Source organism: Acanthochromis polyacanthus, chromosome 23 (genome assembly GCF_021347895.1).
Source record: "Acanthochromis polyacanthus isolate Apoly-LR-REF ecotype Palm Island chromosome 23, KAUST_Apoly_ChrSc, whole genome shotgun sequence".
In the NCBI taxonomy this organism is placed as follows: Eukaryota; Metazoa; Chordata; class Actinopteri; family Pomacentridae; genus Acanthochromis; species Acanthochromis polyacanthus.
Genome location: NC_067135.1, coordinates 13,882,982 through 13,905,512, shown reverse-complemented (window position 1 = coordinate 13,905,512; position 22,531 = coordinate 13,882,982). Strand labels below are relative to the sequence as shown.

The following is a 22,531-nucleotide window of genomic DNA, read 5'->3' as shown; positions in this document are numbered from 1 at the left end:
GTTCTGTGCAGGGACAAAGTCACATATAGTGCTAGACTGTTGTTATGGGATCTTGTAATGGCAGGATATGCATTAGTCCATTTTGCACGGACATCTTTGGACCAGTGGTGTGAAATCTTGCTTTTGAGTGCATATTTATGATGCGAAACACAATTTTTTCTTATGCATAAAGACGTATTTACACTTCAAAGGAAGAGGTTGAACCTGCAGTGAAGCAATTTGACCCAAATCCAAAAATATGTATTATCTTACAGTTAACTATGAGTCACAAAAGAGACTAAATTTAACATTCTTTCTGAAAATGAAAGGCTTGTTTGAATTACGATTCAAGACATTTTCAGTTTTGTTGCTCTTGGTGTGATAAGTTAGAGGCTGTATTTTTTTAGTAAAATGACCTGTTTTTTCTGGTTTAATGATTATGAAAAAGTCATTTTATCTCAAATCATCAAATATTTAGGACAGTTTCTACTCAACCATCTCTGATTTGCCAGATTTTTGCAAAGTTAAAATAAAATACAGATATTTAGAAAGATAACCGTAAAGTTTTAGCTTGAAATATCAAATGCTTTTAGAGAGAAAATATTTTTATTGATTGCCTGTAGACCCATTTTTACTGTTTAATGCATTCAAATTTTGTGCTATGTTTGAACGACAATACCGTAGGAACAATTAAAGATAAAAATCTGTTATTTTCACTCTTACTTCTCAACATAACAATGATTCAGGACTACATGACAAACCTTCTCCAAAGCAAGGATTATATCAAGTGGGGTCCGTATTCTAAAAAGTATTTTCTAAGTTATATTTGGTGAACAGTTTTGAACTCCTGGGCAAATGAAAGTTACATTAAAATAGTTTTTTTTAATTTTTATGACCATGTATTGGTATGGTTAATGTGAGCGCAAAGATGGATTTTTTTGTGACAAATTCATAGGAAAAATACAGTTTTGCAGATTCTGAATAAACGACATGAAAAATAACAGTGGAAATTCTGGATTTTACCTTTGAGAGTTAAACTTGAATGCATGAAATATTGTATGTCAACAATATATTTTTTCTCGAAAGTACTTAATATATGACTCTAAACTTCAGTAGGTGTCATTTTAAATAGTTTATCATATAAAAATTTCAAGCAAATCAGAGATAGTTGAGCAGAAGAAACCTGATGATCTGAAATTAAACAACTTTTAGGTGTATGTGGCAAGTTGTGTTTATATAGATGAGACAACGTTAGTTTGCCATTTATAGAAAGTTATTTTCTGTTCTTCTAAATGCTTTTGCATTGTCACTTTATGTGCATTTAAATTCTGTATGCATGACAGAAATAAAATGAAATACATGCACAATTATAGTAACAGTAGCAGCAGTCATAGTAGAGGTTGAAGTTTGGTGCAGAAACCAAAGTAGTATGTGTAAACTGACTTTTTTAAAGGATATAAATTAAGGCTGTTATTGTATTTTAGTAGTGTTGGAAAAAGTGTCTATATTCAATAATTTTTGTGGCATATTGGTAGAAATAGTAGTAGCAGCAGTACAAGTAGTGGTGGCACTTTTAGCCTTACTAGCTGTACCTTCAGTGGCCTTAAAGCAGTAGTGGTACTTGTAGTACTCATGCAGGTGGTAGTAGGATCTCTAGTATTAGCATGTCTGCTAGCAGTAGACGTAGAAGTTGAATCAAAATCATTGTCATAAATGTAAAATCGCTGCCCTGAAAAGCAGCTTCTGCAGCGTCATGCTCTGTTCTCTGACTCTGACAGAGGAACATGTTTCACTGTGCCTTTTTAATGGGTGTGGTTCACTGTGGAAACTGTTACAGGCTCGACAGCCCTCTCTCAGCCAATCAGAGCCTCACTCTACTTTGCTGCGACCGACTGAGTCTTGAAACGAGAAGAGCGAGGGTTGAGGTAGTAAGAAAGCGACAGAGCCGAAAGAAATTTAAAAAAAAAAAAGACGGAGCGATGTTAAAAATAAACATCTGTTCCTGTGCGTCTGGCAGGGATGAGGAGGTAGAAGGAAGCAAAGTGAGGACTACAAAAGCAGACGGACTGAGATGAACTCCTTCCTGAGCTCCAGTTCTGTCAAGAGCTTTGGTGGCTCTGACAACAGTTTACGCTTCCTCCTCTCTGGCTCTGCTTAATTAAAGAGCCACAGAGAGCTTCTGCTTGTTCTTGCCCTCGTGCTGCCTTCATTGTGCATCAAGACTCACACAAAGCCTCCCCATCAGTCCGCTATGTGCACAGCAAATACCTCACACACTCATAAACAGAGCTACCATCCAGCTTCACACGCTTGTCTGATTAAACATTGACTCTCATTTGTTTCTAACTGACACTGTGCACACATTCAGCACCGCGTAGTAAAAGTAGCACCGATATGCCTATTGTTCTTAATCCTGGTGCTATTCATAGCTGGAATGCATGTATATGGTTGAGTGAAAAGAAACAGGGAGGGCTCATCTGCCTTTTTTAACCCAGTCTGCATCTATAGAGGGTGTGTGCAGCTTTTCTCTGTACATACTTGCATGTATACACAAGTATAGAGCTATGTATGGACCTGAATCTCTGCATACTTTCTCAGTGCTTTCTCTGCTCAGTTACTAATTTCCCAACCTCTTTTTTACAGGATTTGGCAGCTGGCGGGATAAGGACGCAGCGACATCTTGCACTTCTGGCATCTGGACAAAAATCAACTGTGATTGGTGTTGACCTGGGTCAGATCAGCCTTTCTGTTGAGCAGGACGTCATTCTCATGTGAAAAGCATTCTGAGCTCCTGTGATTGTGATCACATTCAAAGCATCCGGCTGTAACCACCAGCACTGCAACTAAGCAGCAGCCTGCTCTCATCAATAATTAATAGTTTCTTAATGGCTGCTGTTGTTTCGCTCTAATTTATGACTGGGCCCTGAAGCCATTCCCGCTTTCTATCAGATTTACATGCTGCACTGCTTTGCTTTTCACAGTACAAAAGCTGTTGATGCAGTGACCCACAGTTGACTCTTTAGTAATTCACACATCTTTACATCTTACTGTGGTTCCAAAAAAGAAAAATACCAGTAGAAAGTGAAAGTCAACTATTAACCCCTCAAGCTCAGGATGGCGGAGGAACATATATACGCCACCGGTATGGCCGCCAGGCTGAGGAGCCAGTGGGATCGAGATGAAGGTCTGGGACAGAACCACAATGCAGTGAAGTTTCTGGGTCAGGACTTTGAGTCTCTGAGAGCTCAGTGCCACAGGAGTGGGAAGCTCTTCGAGGATAGTCTCTTCCCCTGCGCTGCATCGTCTCTGGGATTCGATGAACTCGGCCCGAGATCCTCCAAAACCTACGGAGTCCGCTGGATGAGGCCCACGGTAAGAGATGGAGGGGTGGAGACAGGAACACAACTGAGATTGTAATGTTTAATGTTTTTGTCTTAGAGTTTCACAAATGAAGCAATCAGGTTTTTTATAGACTTCATTCCAAATGTTCAGCCATGCATCAGCAGAATCAAAGTTAGATTCTGAGATATACACTTATCAGACATAACATTATGATCACCTGCCTGTTACTGTGTTGGTCCCCTATATGCTGCTAAAACTCCTCTGACACAGTGGGGCATGAACACAGGACCTCTGGGGATGTCCTGTGGCAGTGAATTCTGTGGGTCCTGTGGGTTGCAGGGTGGGACCTACCTACATCAGTCTTATCCTGGGACAATCCACAGATTCTCAATAAGATTTGGATCTGCGGGGTGTGGAACCTGGGGCACTCCTGAACAGTTTTTGGGTGTGTTGGGGTGCATTGTCCTGCTGAGAGTGGTAGCTGGCATCAAGTATTGCTGTGTGAGGATGGAGGGTTAGGGGGTTGCTTGACCTGCATTGTTTAGGTGGGTGGTACATGACAAACATCCACATGAATGTCAGGACTCAAGGTTTCCCAGCAGAATGTTGCATTATAGCAAGATCATTGATGTTATTCACTTCACCTGTCAGTGGTCATAATGTTGTGGCTGATCAGTGTGTATGAGAAATATGATTTCTATCACAATATCTTCCATTTTTTTCAACTTTTTCTGACAGTATAGCATGCCACTTGAATTGCTGTCACTCAGTCAGCTCTTCAATCCAAACTGCACTTGAACTCAGCACACCTGGAATCCATAAAAACAATCCATGGTTTCCACTGCTTTATCGTGCATTGATAACATTCATATCAAAGTAATTTGTTCGTCATTAATAAATCAGCGAAATCAATTCATGAAGTGTTTTCCTGATGGTTTATAATTTTTTTGTGATTCTAAAGACATGGACAAGAATCTTCAAAAAGTTTCTTTCAAACTTTCTGTATGTCCAACTTGCTGCGTGAGCAGATAATCACCGTTCTGTAGGGAACTGTTTCATCTTTTTCATTACCTGATATAATATTTTTAAGCACCTTTCCCCACAGACTTGATTTTCATCTGTTGCTTGGCAACTGAACTTTCGGACAGGAATGATTGGTCGACCTGATGTTGAGGCAACACCAATTAGGAGGTCTGGTTGCTCCGGTTTAGGCAGTTTGCAAGAGATAGAAGGCGTATACATCTTTCTCTTCCCCCAGCTTTATCATTTCTTGTCAAATTCCTTTTCATTGGGTCTGTCCATGTGCCTCTTCTCTCTCTCATCACTGCTCACTCCAGTATAATTACACCAGGATGCTCCCTGTAGCTGAATATGACACCAGAGAACAAAGCGGAACTGTGTTGATCATAGCAGCCCTGAAGGCAGCACGCTCTCATTACTGTTCAGTTTGCACATACTGTGACAGGTCGCTGCAGTCACTCCTTTAATCGCAGACAAGTTGTGATCTTAAAAGCTCTCTGGGTTGTTGCAGGGTGCTGCAGCCTCTCAGCTCCTCCTGCTGCTTCTGTTTGAGTGTAGATCCCCACATGTGCATGAACAATCTGTATTACCTGTGTGTGTGTCGGCTCTAGTGCTTCATGGGGTCTTGAGTCTCCAAAAAGTGAGCTGCTTTGTCACAAATGTCTCGCCTGCACCATGTAGGACATGTAACGTTAATGCTGGGTCACGGAGTTCACATTCATTCCCCCCAAAATCTGTCCCGAGCCTGAAAAAGACACTTTGGGCCTGTGTGTGACGCTCAGTGTTTCAGTGAATTCAAGCATGCGTCTGATGGCTCGTGTGTGTTTGTGGGGCATGAGGAGAAATGGAATATTTCTTTTTATAGCTTCATGTGGGGTTTCTCACGCTCAACATGCTGAGTAGAAGATAGTTTGAGAAGCAAGAAGCACTGAGAATGGAAATATGAACCAGAAACACAGGAATGCAGCTTTATAATCCAGATCTGTTTATTATATGATCTCTTCAGTTCATGAGGTACATTTTACTTTGTATTAAAAGAAACGTGCACATATTTGCACTTTGGAAAGGAGTGACAACTTGGTATTTTACCTCAAGAAATCTTTTACAATTAATTAATGATCAAAATGATTGCTTTTTCATGATTTCTCAATTAAAAATTAATCGAGTTAAACTGGCATGTTCTCAAACAAAAATTGAATAATAAATAAATTGAAAATAACAGGAAATATTTGTAGAATAATGATATTTACACTGATTTAAACACAGTATAACAGTGCAATTTGATGATCGCACACTGTAAAAGAAAAAAATACTGTTTAAAAAAACTACAGATTTATTTCATAGACATTATTTTATAATTTTGCCCTTTTTTTCTATTAAACATGTAAATAAATAGTCTTTTATATAATTTTACTCAGTATTGTGTGTATTTGTGTAATTTATCAAAACAGGGAAAATTTGTAAAATAATAATTTAAAAAGTTATTTACTTTTGTTTAATATTAAAGATACTTAAAAATGCAAAGATCTTCAGTTCAGGCCAGTTCAGCTGGAGTCCTTGAATTTTTCTCACCTGACTGTTTAATCATTAATAATTTCCCAGTTATGGCATGGAGCACATGATTTTAGTTTTGTACAGAATCTGATTGGCGCAAAATATATATTTTTTGCTACATTTTTTATTGAGAGATGGATAACAAAGGGATTTTCATGAGCTAACGCAATTTTAAGATGAGAAGGTGAGCAGTTCAAGGACTGTCTGAAAGTTGAAAATCCGAAGAGAAGACCACATGTGCTTTAAATCCATAAGCAGGTTTTGGGGTTCACAGAAGTCAGAGTCACATAAACAAGAAAAGCTGACACTTATACTTTATTCCAGTACCAATGCTACCTTGCTATAAAGGAATCCTGGAAAAGATTCATTCAGTCCTTATACATAGTATGTTAAATACAGTATGTAGAAAAGACCAGTTTGTCCTACTACATCCAGTCACATTTTACAGTATAGAAGTCAGTATGCTTTTCTGGCTGTTCTTACCCACAATTCTCTGCATAGTGGCAGATACATCCGCTTGAGCCACTCAGAGTGAACAGATAGCCAAACGAAGATGCAATAGAGTCATTCCATCTCATTTCAACAAATGCTTGTTGCACCACTTTCTCAGATCCTCCCAAAAATTTTTTTGGGCTTTATTTGGGTAATTTTATGAACAAATGCAAAGTATTATGGTCATAAACATACAGTATAAGCAGTAATGATCTAATCTAATACCCATAGTCAGTCCAAACTTAATCCTCGCCTATGATTTTAGGGTTTTAAACTACTAAAAAAAGCAATTTATACTCCTTTTACATGGTCAGAATTTTTTCCCCTTCCAAAACTTTTACCCTTCTGGTGAGAAAAGTATAGAAATGAATGAAAATAAAAAAATACTGGACTGTGGAATTTCCCAAAATATCCTTATTATTTCATGGGCGACTTTATTTTGGGTTTTTCATGCCTCTATTTTAGGACTTATTCTTGTGAAAAGACATTGAAAGAATGAATTTTCTTCTTTACTAATGAAAGTTGCATAAGGTAAAAATTTTAAAACATTAAAATAAAGCTTATTTATTGATTTATAGGCTGTTGAACTCAGGTGTAGACCCAAAATAGCCTAACTTTAGGCATTAAAAAGTGCATGTGGGATACATGGTACGCGGTTCAAATTTTTTTTGGAGGAACTAGTATGTGTGAAGTATGTGTGAACTTACTTTCATATTTGTTTCTTGTGCCAAAGATGAGCAACTGCTGAATCAATTTACTATATATTTTGATCCTCGTTTTTGTTTTTAGGAACCATTTACATGACCAACTAAAGATGAAAGATGAATCTGAAGCATCAGCATCGTAGTATAAGTTACAAAGGGCATATCTGAAGTTAATTATTATATAGACATTGTTTTTTCCACATCCTCACACCAGAAGCTCTCTTCACATGGGCGAGACAGCACATACCTGGCATAAAGTTCTTCTATGTGAACAAAGAAGAAGTCCTTTCCAATGGAGAGAAATTGGAAGCAAGGTTTACAAATGCGAGGTCAGTCACAGGAATAAGGGACAATCATTGCTTTGTGCCAGAATCAGAGACACAACTCAAAGTGAGCAGAGTTTCAGGAACTGATGATGGCTTCATCTGTTCTGTGTCCAAGCAAGAACCTGACAAAAACAGAGTTCTCCAGGAGCCAGGCCCTGATTCTCAGCCCCTCATTATTCTTCCTGGCCAATATGTCGCTTGTGTCTATGACAACAGCTGGTGGATCGGTATCGTATTTGACTTATCAGCTGAATTTGAAGATTTGCAAGTGAAATTCATGCACCCAAAAGGTCCCAGCAAGAAGTTCACATGGCCTAGAAAGGATGACGTAGTGTGGGTGCCTACAGCCCACATCCTCTGTCCAATCACTGCTCCTTCAACACGCCGTGGTGGACAGTACCACATATCTGGTGCAGATGATGGCCTGATTTCAGAGAAATTCAAGCAGTTCAAAGGACAGAAATAGTGGTGTGATAAGTTGGGGACAAATTACATGTTTTACATGGGACCTAAGGCAATATAACTCATTTTAACTGCAATATATTAGTTAGAATTCCTAAAAAAACGCCTATAAAACATAGTGCATTTCTTGGTTAAATTGGCCATGAAGGATTCAAGAAACAATGTTGATACTTCAGATATCAATTATTCGGATGTTTATTGTTATACAGACAAAGTTTCATGTTTCTACTCCATGTCCCACATTGGTTTCTGTGCCAATATATGTATGGTGTTTTTCAGTCTGTTTCATAAATAGGCATCGTTTTGAGGTCTAAGGAGACTAGCTAGCTCTTGGATATTTTTAGGTTAGAGAGAACTTTTAAGGTACTTTGAGATTTTTATAACATATGAACCTTGTTACTTATTAAAATTTGTGAAAAAATGCCTAAATTCTTGAAAAATGCCATTTTCGCCAAATTTTTAAATTGCCCTGTACCACAGAGAAATGGGTATATTCATTCCAAATTTTTTTTCCTGCTCTATTGTTAAGGTGTTTGAACCCTTCAGATCACTTGTAAGTCTATATCATCAGTCAGTTCCCAGTATTATCTTCCTAAATCAAGCCTTTCTACCTAAAATATCAATTTCCGAGTGGAAAAATAGGGATTTAAATATTTTATAACTTAGCAAATAGCAATCATATGATGTTAAAACTTTGCAAGTAATCTATTCTTATGTTGGGATAGTTAAAAAAAAAAGTTTGGAGATGATCAGAGGAGGTCATGCAACAAAATTTCCTCAGATTTGTTGAAATGAGATGGAATGACTCAATATTATGACACAGTTGTATTCTGCATTTGTACGCATACTGCTTGATATAGTATGTGCTTTGTAAGGGCGAAAAGCAAAAGTGTGATTTTGATCGCAAGGTTATTTCCTTTAAGATATATTTGTGTATCAGGAAACAGTTTCAAGGGGTTTTTCTGCCACTGTGTGTGATCATTTGTCACTTCAGTGGAATAAGCCCTTTGGATTATAGCCAGCATTAACAGTCAGTGCGAAAAGGAAAGCAAATGTAACATGTAAAAGTGCTAATTTGTCCGTTTGTTTATGTGTGTGTGTGACAGGAGTTCTGCAAACGGCCGGAGTTCATTGTGGATGGAGCCACTCGCACAGACATCTGTCAGGGAGCTCTGGGTAAGTCCCACTGGGAGAGTTCCCAACTGTTTCACTGTTACTGCTGCATGATTCAGCAGGAGAGGAAAACAGAGTGGAATACCTGAGATTCAGTATAGAAGGATGTCAAAAAGAAAAGTGCTGGCAGAAGCCAAAAAAAAAAAAAACAGGTAATTGAGTGCAGAGTTGCCAGTTACAGTCCTACACCTAGAGAGCCTGGATGGAAATCATGAATAAGTAAAGCTTGCCTCGTCTCTGCAGAGGCGCACGCAGCAAGACCTGACTGCAGCTGGGCTAATAATTGATATAAATATTTATTTTAATATCAATGTTATCACACTACTACGGGTTGTATGATATTAATGGGTTAGGTTAAGGTTAAGAAAAGCAAATACCATTGAAATACCATTGAATATGAACAAATCTGATATTAATTTTGAATTATATATGGCAAAGGAAAGCTATAAATATATTATCAGTGTGACTCTTTGACTCACCAGCAGATTTGACCAATTTGTTACCTTTGCAAAATTGCCAAAATGATTTTTTCATGATGTTTGTCATGAATTTTTCAGAGCCTGAAACTATAAAATGGTGGTGATGTGACGGTCCTTGAACTACTCACTACTACTATTGGCAATCAGCTGGAAAATGAACCGATTCTAAACTTAAGTTTATGACGTTTCATCAAAATTATTTCACTCTACCTGTCTTGTTTACAGATTTGCCAAAAATAAACTGCATGGTATAAAAATAAAATGCAAAACCCAACAAACACAACTGTGAGGCCATTAGACTGTTGGTCACAGCCCTCAGATATTGATAAAAGAGGAGGGTCTTTACCCCGAGGACCTCTACAAGAACATAGGTACCGCAGAGAAGAAAGAAGAGATTGCAAAGAGCTGTGACCAACAGTACTGTACAACACAGTGACTGTTCTGTGACCAATTTTTAGCTTTCATAGGTAATGTGTCGGGAATCCTCCTTCCATGTGGGACTACCAATGTGATCTTTGCCTACAAATAAGCTAGAGGTTCTTACTCAAAATGTTATCTATGGTTAGGAGGGAAAGATGAGCATTTAAATTAGACAGAGTAAACTAAATCAGCTCGTGATGATGGATGGAGATATAACATAAACAGAGTTAACAGTCAGTGCAGCAGTACCAGTAACAGTTTATTGCCTGAGATGTTTTCTACTCGACACAGAGCTCCATCTATAATTCATGGCTTGTTTCTCTTTGTCACATCTGTAAACAAGGCCACCCTCCCGTCTGTTTCAGTAGATTGCCAGCACAGAAAGCGACTTCCCCTGTCGCCAAATGAAATGCTTAACTGAAGCTGCCTTCGCTTTCCAAGGAGCAGCTTTAAAGCAAAACATCCACCCCGAAAACATTGAGTCAGAAAACATTATGCTTTGTTCTGCTAAAATGCACCATTTATCAGTGCAAGGAGGTTATCTGTTAGATGACCCACCAGCCCTTATCAGTGGATGCGCATGACACGTGAAAGCTAAATGGATTGAGGTTTTTCCCTTGAATCACTTTTGATATCAAAGTTTATCATTAAACCTCTGAACCCAAAGCAGTTTCTGGGCGTTATATTTGCTCGTAACACTTTTTACTAATTGTATGTTCATTTTTTAGTGCAATAAAAAGTTCTGCTCATTTGTAGAAGCTGCATAACCATGACTAGAAACAGACATGTAACACAATTACAAAGCCAAAAATCCAAAGAGGAGGTAAACAAGAACAGTTAAATTTCACTGATTATTGAATTTGCAAAACATTTTTTTTTTTTTTAAAAAAAAGCATGAAATCGACATGTACATTTTCAAGTGCCCAAGGATGTTACCAATACTGGGACAAAAACACAACTACTGATATTTTACTACTTTCTCTTTTAATTTATTTCCGTGCTTTCCTCCTCTCTGCTCTCTGTGAGCACGGCCTGCAGTTCAACCTAGGTCACCAGAAAAGTCCCTGAATTCTTGTCACATGACTGTTTTGGCTGGGTAGAAGGAGTGCAGAATTTTTTTTTTTTTTATAAAAAGTAGTCATTGGAAACTTTATTCCAGAAATTTTTTGATTAAGAGGGGAAAATGTAATTTTGATGAAATATTTCAATTTCAAGCATAGATTTGATTAAATTTTCTGATGTAATGGCACTTCATGGATGAATAGTTCAAGGACTGTGGGAAATTTGAATGTCTTTTGATTCTTTGTCTTACTACAGTTTCTGGTTCTGATATACATTTTAAATCTGCTGGTGGGATTTGAGGTTCAGAATATTAACTAATACATGTAACTAGTGAGAATAAAACAAAGTTTCAAGAATAGTCATGATCTTAACATTCAGAAAGTATTAATTTGAGAATGGACCAATGAAGAAGCTCCACAGGACAGACAATTCAACAACTGTGATGGGATTATCTCAGATCACATACCAGAGCCTGCATGAGTGGTGAGGCTGCAAAATGTAAGACAGTAAATATGACGTCAGTCAGGGAGTTCCCGACCTCTAGCCGAGAAACTTTTGCAATACAGTATATGATAATATAAAGGGCTACTGTGGCTCAAACCCACAGTGTGATTCCATCCAACAAGTCGAGTGCCTCTCCCATTTCCCAGAGGGCAATGCTTGTGTAAACATAGTTCCTTTACTGAGCTGTTAACGGTGAATTTCAATTTTTATGAATGTCTTCCCACCGAGTCTCCGAGTGCATTTAGGCTTTATCTCAGCAGCAGTTAGATGTTCATGGAAAATAAGAATGTGACTTCCTGTGGAGATGGAGGGAAGAAAAGTGGCTTTTTTAAAAAGCTCTTTTCGTATATGGAAATAAATTAAATGCTAGGCTACAGCTGTCCACGCCCCCCTTCAGGAAGAAGACTCTCTCTGTGTTTGTGATTGACAGCGTAAAGCAAAACAGTTTACTGCACAGCAGCTTCATTAATGTCTGTCTGTGTAATCAATATGCATTAAAATATCGACTCATTCCTAACACAACCGTTGTCTTTACCTGTGTGTAGCAAGAGTAATGGCAGAAGTAAATGTCTTCATTATTCAACAGCTTTTACTTTACGCCTTCAAGTTTGTAACAACCACAAACCACAATAAATATGGATTTTCACCATATGCAGCATGTAAAGCAATATCCAGCACATGTTTCACATAAACAACCTGCTGTCACTGCTGTTTGTCATGACAGACACCTTTGGTTTTCTACATTTAAGGGTATTCACACTGTGTTTGTGTGTTTTTCTGCAGGGGACTGCTGGCTGCTGGCAGCCATCGCCTCGCTGACCTTAAACGACGATCTTCTACACAGAGTGGTTCCTCATGGACAGAGCTTCCAGCAAGGATACGCCGGCATCTTTCACTTCCAGGTGACAAAAGCTTTGCTTCCTGCTTTTAAATATGTCTCAGGATACAAACACAACAAACACAGCAGGCGCCACAAACACTCTGATTACTAGTGATGTCAGTCCAAATGTGGACAAAGGAGTTTACTGACACCATTACTGAAGGTGCTGTTGAGATTCACTTTAGTGAAGTAGTAGCATAAAATAGCAAGAATTGATCTCAGCTGATTGTTTTTGCATAGACGTAATCTAAATGTCCATCCACCAGATTTGCATGACTTTCATCCTGTCGTTTCTCCAAGGACACTTAGAAATCAGAGGATCAAATACAGTAAAGCACACCTCAGCTGTTTTTATGGATATTAATAGAAGATTCTAAATGCTTCCGTTTCTGACAATTTATGCCACAAATATCCAGAATGTGACTGGCATTTACTCTGATCCATTACAAACAAACACTAAGGTAAAATTAATCTGCAGTTTTCTTTTAAGCTGAACTGGTGCTGCACTAAATGATGTCCGCTAGATTATTAACGTTGTTTCTGTTTTGGAGCAGAGTCATGAGAACTTCCCTGATACTATCAGGAGATTATTAAGTTTTGCACTTGTTTTTTTACCAGAAGCCTTCAGCAGCTTTGCACTATGACAGGCACAGGCAGTCATGCTATTGTTCATGAAGCAGCTTTCACAGTAAGTGGAATAGTGCTGTTATCTTTGTATAATTCATTCCTGATAATAATGTTACAATCACTTAAAGTAAGGCCTCCTCCTGTAAGGATTTCCTGCTCTTCTTATTCCCATTTAATTCTAAGCTCTAACTGTGGGGTTTTTAGTGCTTTTTTATGATATTAGAATTTGCAGGAGCTGTGCAAGCAATGCCCATCAAAACGCTCTCCTCGTGCAGAAACACACTACTCCAAGCAGTCCTGCTGCACTTAAAATGTTCCCTGCAAGTCCTGTTTTGTAATGAAAATCAAGCAGCATCTGCAGTGCATCTTCTCCACTGTGTCAAAACAGTGACCTCTGAATTTGATTTTTGAGAACACAAAGAAATCACAAGAAGCCAAACCTGGCGAGTTGGGTCAGTGGGGAGTGATATTGTGCAGTTGCAGCCAAAAATGTCATGCGTTTTCAGTGCACTGTGAGCAGGCAAGTGGTTATGATGGAGTACCAGATGCCATTGTGCCACAGTGAAGGTTGTTTGCAGCAAATGTTCTCCCTCACATGCCTCAGGGCTTTAGTAGAACTTGCCACTGAAAGTCAGACCCTGAGGATGAATTCATGGTGTCCTCCTGCCCAGACAAACCTTCTTTGGTCTTAGAAACTGCAGGATCTGTTGCTGCGAAGACTGCTCTTCTCTTGCATGCATATGGCACACCGTTTGTGTGCAACAGGATCAAAATCAGATCATACCTTGTGTAATGGTACAACAGCATCACTGGAAAATTATAGCTGGATTCTTCAATAATCAGTGCTTGCTGGCCCGATGTGAACTGTGTTGCTCAACAGTACTTAATATGTTGTGCCAGTTAGCAAAGAGCTTAATTTATTCCTGCTCTCCCCTGAGTTTCCCAGCAAGAATGAGGATTTAAGACTCAGTGTTTCTGCCATAAGCTGCTCTCTTCACTTGTCAGACTGTACTGAGTCATCTGAGATAGCTAACCTCATAACTCCACACCCAGTCAGCCAGTGAATACACTTCACCTGAGGGGGTTTGAGTCACTGTCAAACTGATTTAAGCACACTTTCCAAGAGTGGCCAACGCCCAGTTCTTTATCAGAGGTAGAATAATTATAAATAGTTGCCTGTGTTCTATCATGACGAAGCTATTGCTGACCATCAAACACTGATCCTCCATCTGATGTGTTGAATGTTCAGTCTCACCTCCAGTCTGAGGGACCAGTGCTGCTGCTTTGTGACAAAAGTACCAAACATTTTTCCCTAAAGCTCGATGGTACAAGTCTCTAGCAGGAAGCTGAGCCTTATTAGCTGAACTTTGTTTTGTACACCACGCCAAATACACAAGACACACAATGGATGTACACACAAAACCAAATGTGCGACCACAGCTGCCGCACACTGAAGCAGTGACACAGGTGTTGGTCTGATCATAAACCATTTTATGCTGCAGTGCAGTGAACGGGTGAACAACACACCCATTCAGGTCAACACAAGATAGGCAAATATACTACAGCAGTGGTTTATGATTATGTGGCTTTCACTTTGAATGTGGTACAGAAACAAAGGAAACACTGATTAGAGTGTGCTGGTACTTTTTTTTATGACTGTTCTTCTCTTCAACCAATATTTGTAGTCTATTGAGTGCTAAATTATTTGGTAATAATACTTCATTAGGTCCAGCCACAACTTCTAAGTTGGACTGACGTCTGGACTCGGATTCAGTCACTCCAGAACATTCACCTTGTTGTCTTTTAATTAGCTCTCACTGTATGCTTCAGATGACCTGTCCAAGGTGTCCCCTTACTTCGCCCGAGTCAGCTGGGATAGGCTCCAGCACTCCCCGCAACCCTAGTGAGGATAAAGCGGTGTATAGAGAATGGATGGATGGATGCTTCAGATCTTCTCCCAAGTCACAGTTCTCTTGCAGACTGCATCAGATTGCCCTCCAGGATTACCCTAGGCTATGCTTTGTTCATTTTACCCTCAGACTTTACAAGTCCTTCATAGTCTGCTGTCACAAAGCACGCTAACACCATGATGCTGCCACCACCATGCTTCACAGTGGGGATGGTTTGTCTGTGGTGACGATGCAGTGTTTGGTGTCAAACGTAGCCACAGGACTGGAGTTTCCACCAGAGAGATTTAAGTCTGTTTTTTTGTTTGTTTTTTTCCAGGAAACAACCTCCGAGAATGATCAGGCTGTTTTTTAGGGGAACATGTCTGCACAGAAAACAAGAAGCAGAAGTATTGCTTTTTAGTGTTGAGTACAAACCTGTGGTTTTTCTGTGGATCCTTTTGCAGGTTAAATTGTATTTTGTCCTTTTGTTAAAGACCAAACAACAATGAGGTGAATAGTTGAGTTTACCAGATGTGCATTTTTTATTATGTAGTGTTGACTGTTGCCTTTTAAGAATTTGCGTGTTGCTTCTTTTTGAAGCGGCTTGAGAAAGTTTAAACTTCCTCTTTATGAGTGAACAAACCTATTGTAGCTGACTCAATTCTAGAGTGATTATGCAAGATACAGTATAGTAGAGCCAGAAATAGGAATGAGACATGTGGAACTACTTAAACTTTAGCAAAGAGCACATTAAACTGCAGGAGGTCTCTGCTTGCTTAGTCTTACTATTCTGTTCTCTTTCGTGTCTGTCTTGCGATCTCTCATGCCTCCTTATCTGTGCCCGAGTGTTTCCCTGTCAAACCTGTCTCCACTGAGTCCGTCAGCGCGTCTGTCATACAGACTGGGGGGACTGAACTAGAAAGTGTCGCTAAACACTGCTCATGTTTCTTTCATGTTTCTTTCGTGAAGAAACAGCTGGAGAGAGGAGTGAGAGGCGACTTCAGGCTTAGAAACCTGGACTGAAAATCTGTTCCCGTATTGCTCCTCATTTTTTATGTGAAGAAGCAAACAAGAAGAAGACACTTTGCCAATAACAGTTTCCCTCCATGTCAGGCTGCTTTGTCGAGGAGCGCTTTGGGCTGAGTTTGCTGCAGCCTTTTGATGCAGTGAACGCTTTGCCAACCAGACTGTCAGCTCGCCAAGAGAAGGGGGGGGAGGAGGAGGAGGAACAAGGAAGCTCTCACACATCAAACACGCTAATTACAAATGCATGGGGACCAAGATAAAACGAAACTACACAGAGACACACTCACACACACATGGCCTGGTATCCCTTTTGGATCCCTGATGTCAGCCTGATTGCTCAGTCATGGAGCAGGCAGACAGTTGCACATTCTTTACACATGCATACACTTCAGAACGACACACACAAGTGAAGGAATCTATGACTCTGTGCTGGAAACTGCCCACTTTTCTGAAGCGTCCTTGAGAAAAACGCTGAAATCCTCTCCGCTCTGGGCTGCTTTGCCGACTCATCTGATATCAGTGGATCGATAAATACCGTGCCGGACACGCAGAGCTCTGATTTACACGAGTCTGCCGGGGCTGGTGACTCAGTTACAGACAAGTCAGCCAAGGGAAATCAGAATATGCTGCCTGATTATTTCCAGAGACACTGTGTTCGTTTATTGTAGAATCCAGCTGTCCTCCATATGAGTGTATCACTCTTTGCTACAATGAGCGTAAATAACGCTTCAGTTTGCTCTGAATGTTTGCATGCACGTGTTGTATGTGAATTGTATATGAATGAAAGCTAAATGTCTTGTTGCCCCAGTTTCTTCGCCCTCTTTTCCTGTTGCCCATGTGAGTTTTTTTCTCCCCTCTTTTTGGGATGCTTCTGTTGCTGCCAGCACATGCGCAGGTTTTTGCTTTTGTGTGCCGTCGAGTCTTCCCAGGATTCTCTTTTGTTTCTGTTTGGATCCTTTAAGCCTCTGGATAAGTTACCCAGACCTGAATGAGTCATCCCAAAATGTTATTATGGGTGCTGGCGGTGGGAAACTTAATTGGTTTAAAAGTAGGAAAGAGGAGGGAGTGAGTGTGAACGAGCAAGGCAGGCAAACAAAAGGAGGAAGAATGAATTATAAACCAGGCAATCTCAGCCTTCTCAGTCGGAAAAAAATAAAGCCGTTAACTGGGGCAGAATCCTTTATGATATTCTTATTATAGCTTGTGTTTTTTCTCAGGAAGCCTTGGCAGTTTGTTGAATTGAAGTGAAGATTTGAGGCTTGAGGGTTTGACGCAGATGTGGTAAGACTGAATCCCTCAGTGGGGCTATGCTGTCGCTCCCACGTAACCCTGAGATCAAGCCTCAGCAGCGCCAGTGTGAAAGAGTAAAAAGAATAAGTTGTGTGTGTTTGCATGTTTGGCCAGGGGCAAATCTGTGTTTGGCTTTTGTGCGTTGTCGTCAGTCTGCTGTATTGTGGCACAGCTCCTCCCAGAGGTGGCTTCAGCTGTGCAGAATTCATCCACTCATCCATTTGTCTGCCTTCTCTCTGCGCGTACACACAAAAGCTGTAAAGTCACAAAAACACACACAAACACGCAGATAATTGCCCCAGCATGCAACCCGATACATGCACAGCCGCTCCAGCTGTGCTCCTCTGTGTTTGCTCAATGACATTCCTGCTGCTCCCTTCAGCTTTTCCGCCCTCTGTTCTACAAATTTGATTACTCTGACAAAGAAATATTTCTCTCATAAGACTAAGGCATAATTACTGCACTGTGAGCTCTTCCATTGCACAAAGTTTGTTGAATCGGTGCCTCGGGGTTTCCATGGCCGTCCAAGAAGAGCAACTGGTTTTTTTCCGTTTGCGTTTTCTGCATTTGCACAAGCTCTCTCATTTGCACAATGTTTGCACGTCAAAATGCTGCATAAATGGCTGAAATTGTGAACATGTGACTCACGCTGACTAGAGGCTGCTGTCATCGAGGTCAGATTATGCATTCTGGAGATTGTTCCTAAAAAAAATGTTCTATTGTTTTTGGTCAGTGTCAAAAATCCCAGTGGAATTTGGACATCTCGTTAGTCGACGTGATTCAGTCTAGGAGGCCTCTAGTGGGAGTCATGCTGTATTTCCACCTTGATGATAGAACATCACGGATTCTGGAAGATGGGTGAAGTTCACAAGGAAGTATGTCACTAAATTAAGTTTGTCTGCAAATTTAACAGTGGTATTTCACGTTGTCTCTCTCTACACTGAATACAAAAATCAGCTTTTGCCCTTATTTTTCGAACTTGAGACAGGAAGTTATTGCATTAATTTATTTATCCATGGCCACATTCCCAGTGCAATAGCTTACTAAAACAGACGCTCTAATTTCTTGTAATTCATGGTCCTTTTATGCATTTTGATTGTATTGTTGTGATTAAGAGACTGTCTCTTATTGTACTCATAGTATGTGACATTCGGAGATTTGTGTTTTATTCCGATCAACTGCATTAAAATAATAAACATGAGGAATTTAATACGAACAACTTGCAGTAGCTCAAAGGTACAGCTCTGATGGGTAGTAGTCCAAGAGAGTTGTTGCATATTTTTACTTCTGTGGGGCAGCAGAGTGAAGAACAGAGCCTCTGGGACGCTTCAGTTTATAGTGCGGTCTTGGTTTCTTCTGCCCCCTCCTGGACAAAAAGCCGCATGCCATATAAAAAAAAGCACAGCAGCGTTTCAGAGCTTTATCTTTTAATATCACCTGAAAACACTTCAGAATTCACTCTGCCCTCATTTTGTCTGAGTTCACCTCCTGCAGTACAAGCCTTTGTTTTCGCCTCCTGATTCTTATTGTGGAGATTTGACAGACATTTGGAACCCTCAGAGGAGAAATTAAAATACATTTCTCAGAGCTTGCTTGAGGTGTTTTCATGTGCTGTACAATTGCCTGTATATGCTGGATCTCTGAATTATTTTCCTCCACTGGCTGTAGGTCAATAAAAGTGATTGCAGGCAGGTTGAATCACAGCCACTGTGGAATGTGAACTAAAGATTTGCAGGACTGGTTTAGAAAAACTTGATTCAGCTCAAGTGCTTGAGTGGATTTAATCTTCCTGTAAGAGACAAGGTTGATTTACAGAGGCAGGCTGATATCTGCAGAATATGTTTGTCCCATTTTTAGGAGAACAAGAAGGTTTTGTTCTTCTTTGTCTTTCTCCTCTGTTCTGTTTTTCAAATAAGCATAATTTGAGATCAGTGAAGGAACATCTGTCAGTGGATACATTTAGCTGAATGCTAAATGAGGCAACACTAGAAATAAGATACATCTGATCAATTTATATTTAGCAGTAGAAGCCTAAATCCCTTGTGTATTTATTGCATTCATCTTCCCTATAGTCTTCCTCTTTTTTCCATCTCGTGCAATTTCTTTGCTGCGAACGAGGTTTTCACATTCAATCATGGGTGCAAATCAGTGTTTTATGTGTTTATATAGTTGCATGCATGAACAAATACAGGTTCGTTGTTTGTCAAAATGTCAGTCAGAGACAAAGAACATTCAGTTTGGCTTCCTGCAAAGTGATATTACTTCTAAATAGATTTATTTGGGATTTGTTAGTGCGAATGTGGTGATCTAGCAACACCATTTACAGTTAAATAGCATATGGAAACTGCATGTTTTGCTATTTTTTGTGGCCTGGAAATATTCTGTAACTTCCCTAGCAGACTTCTGAAATATATCTTCAAGTCAGAATCACATTTTGGGTCAATTCTAATAAAATCAGATGAAGTTATTTAGGTCTAAAGGAGGGGAAAAAAGGGTCTTTGAAAATTCTCAGAATCACTGGAACCCCAAAAAGAACACTGAACCGTGTTGACAGTATTGTTCTCATAGCATCCTCTGCTTTCTGTCTTGCAGTTCTGGCAGTTTGGTGAGTGGGTGGAGGTGGTGATCGACGACCGGCTGCCAGTGAAGGACGGGAAGCTGCTTTTCGTCCACTCAGTTGAGGGAACCGAGTTCTGGAGTGCGCTGCTGGAAAAGGCCTACGCCAAGTAAGACTGTAGACAGGACAGCAGTGGACAAAACAGAGGGAGGCTGACGATGCATTCATGTTACATCATTTAATACATTACAAGACTTATATCTTGCTGTTATTGGCTGTAACATTGTCTTTTTAACATTTTATGTGTCACTTTTGAGTAATCTGCAGATATAGTATATACCGGTATCTACTTTTAGCTTGATTTTGCGCCTTTAAAGTGAACATTTGTGCAAAATGGGCAATATTAGAGAATGCACATGTCCTGATGAATCATATTTCTGATAAATCCACCAGTAAATAAACAAATCACGTCTGCTTAAGCCGTAATCTCAGTCTAAAATCTGAATTACAAGTTCAAAACTAAAATAAAAAAACTGCTTTTAATTGAGCTTTGAGTGAAGTCGATGCTCCAGGTTGAAGGATTTCTGCTTCAAATCTGAAACTGGATGCCGAAAGTGCGAAAGAGAGAAATACTTGACACCCATGAAAAGGCATCAAGCAATTTAAGGCTCCAGCTGCTCCAACAGACAGCTGTGGTTTCAGCTGTAAATCTGCTTAGCTGTGTAAGTGAAGCACAGCATTGTTCATAGAAGTGTGCGTCTGCCAAGTTCAGAGAGTTTCCCAGTTGAGTGTGGTGTAAAAGTGGGATTGATGCTTTGTTACACTGGCTCAGTTTCTTTGTAGGTACATGCTCATATATGGTGAGAGGCAGTAGCTGCTGAGAACATACTGTACTCTGTGCATTATTTCCTAAACAGCAGTCAGGTCTTTTGACTGCTTAGTTTAAACGTTCTCATAAATATGAGACTACGCAGTGCCATCATTAATTCCAGCCTCCATTTAAGCCTCGCTCATATACCTAATAATTCTCCATGTACTCATTTAATTATTTGCTTTGTCCCAGGTTGAATGGCTGTTATGAAGCTCTGTCAGGCGGCAGCACTTCAGAGGGATTTGAGGACTTTACAGGCGGCGTGACGGAGATGTACGAGCTGAGGAAAGCCCCCTCAGACCTCTACAGCATCATCAGCAGAGCCGTAGACAGAGGATCACTGCTTGGCTGCTCCATTGACGTCAGTACCGCAGCACTCGTACACCTTCTGACCCAAGAAAATGTGAAATTAACACACAGTAATCACAGGCTGCTTATTGTCAAACATAATATCATGCAGACATGAGTCACTTTTACAGTCATGATCCTCATGGCTTCATTCAAACATACACAAAACAACAACAGAAAAAAGTCACGGTACATGCACGATATTTTCCATATGCACAAGATTGGACATTTAAATCAAAGGCAGCTCAATACATGAGGTCGAAGTGTTCTTATTAGAACTGGGTGGATGTTTCATGAGAAATCGGATGCGTTCCAACAGCCGTGCTACTAAAACATTAAGTTGCCAGAAAAAGATTTAGAATGTCCCAATACATACAGATGACAGCACATTTAAGGGTAGTCCTGCTTTTCCAAATAGTATACTTTGTGTTTTAATTCAAAATCCGCATTACCGACTGCACTAAATATATGAGGAAGATGGATTCTTGAATGAATGAATGGTTTATTTCGGTTACAAAAATTACAGTAAACAAAAATTTTTCCTTTTCCACCTTTTCTTCTCTCTCTCTTTCCTCATCCCCTACTCCTCTCACAAAAAAAGAAAACAAACAAACAAACAAACAAAAAACCCCAAAACCTCCAGAAAATATATATATGTATCTACAATAATAGTTTTTTACAAGTTCTGTAACCGAAAGAGGAATGGGCAGAAGCCGAAGCTTATTTTGCCTTTCCTGATTCTTGTGAATATTAACGTTGTCTGATGTAAAAAATAATGAAAGGAATCCATCGTCTCAGTTTCCATTCCCTCCTGCAGGTTTTCACTGTAAAAACAGATTACCCTGTGCAGCTGAGGTCAGCCTTTCTCAGTCTCAGTGCTCTACACAACAGTTAACTACTTTCCACACACTAATTTACTGTCACAACTGCAAAATGAATCCCTGCTAGTAACTTGAGTTGCATAACTACTTAAAATTTACAGTCCCAGCTTTTTCAATATGATAATGCACTAGGAATCTTGATTATACTTTATTTAATCTGTGATCTCTTTTGATTGCTAATAGGCAGTCCCATTCTTATCTAAGAAGCTGAATGTCGAATGATAAAACATATTTATTTTTAATTCATTTTGATGGTCAAAGTTGCAGAGCTTAAGGGCTTCTTACCAATCAGTCATTAGAGTGTTGAGTTTATAGTTTATGACATGGTGTACTGTCAATAGAGGTCAGGCTGAGCTGTAGATCAGTGAGGAAAAGGCTGGAAAGTCTTTTTTGGAGGCTTCTCCTCTGTAAAACAGTTCGGATTAGAGACAGAAGGTTCACGGGTGCTGTAATGGAAGAGAATGCCAGGAGAGGGCAGTGAAGATTAATGGAAATAGTTGAAGCTGGCAGGAAATCAGTGTGTCAAGGACACTTATGCAAAGCATATGTTTGCAGACAAGAAGGATTGAACTTTGTTTTGTTAAAGGACAGTGTCTGTGATCAGTATGCCTCCTGGTGGGTCTCAGTTTGGGTACGAATCTGGCC

At 39.7% G+C, this 22,531-nt stretch overlaps 1 protein-coding gene across 1 annotated transcript in view; it reads left to right on the top strand.

Annotated features, from left to right (window-relative positions):
* The window catches only part of capn1 (calpain 1), a 35,383-nt gene that overhangs the window by 1,772 nt on the left and 11,080 nt on the right, over positions 1-22,531 (top strand). Inside the window, exons 2-6 of the mRNA XM_022221177.2 lie at positions 2,623-3,351; positions 8,986-9,055; positions 12,301-12,419; positions 19,822-19,955; positions 20,850-21,018. Coding sequence (XP_022076869.1) covers positions 3,094-3,351; positions 8,986-9,055; positions 12,301-12,419; positions 19,822-19,955; positions 20,850-21,018 — 750 coding nt within the window. The 5' untranslated portion in view covers positions 2,623-3,093. The remainder of the gene's footprint in view (positions 1-2,622; positions 3,352-8,985; positions 9,056-12,300; positions 12,420-19,821; positions 19,956-20,849; positions 21,019-22,531) is intronic.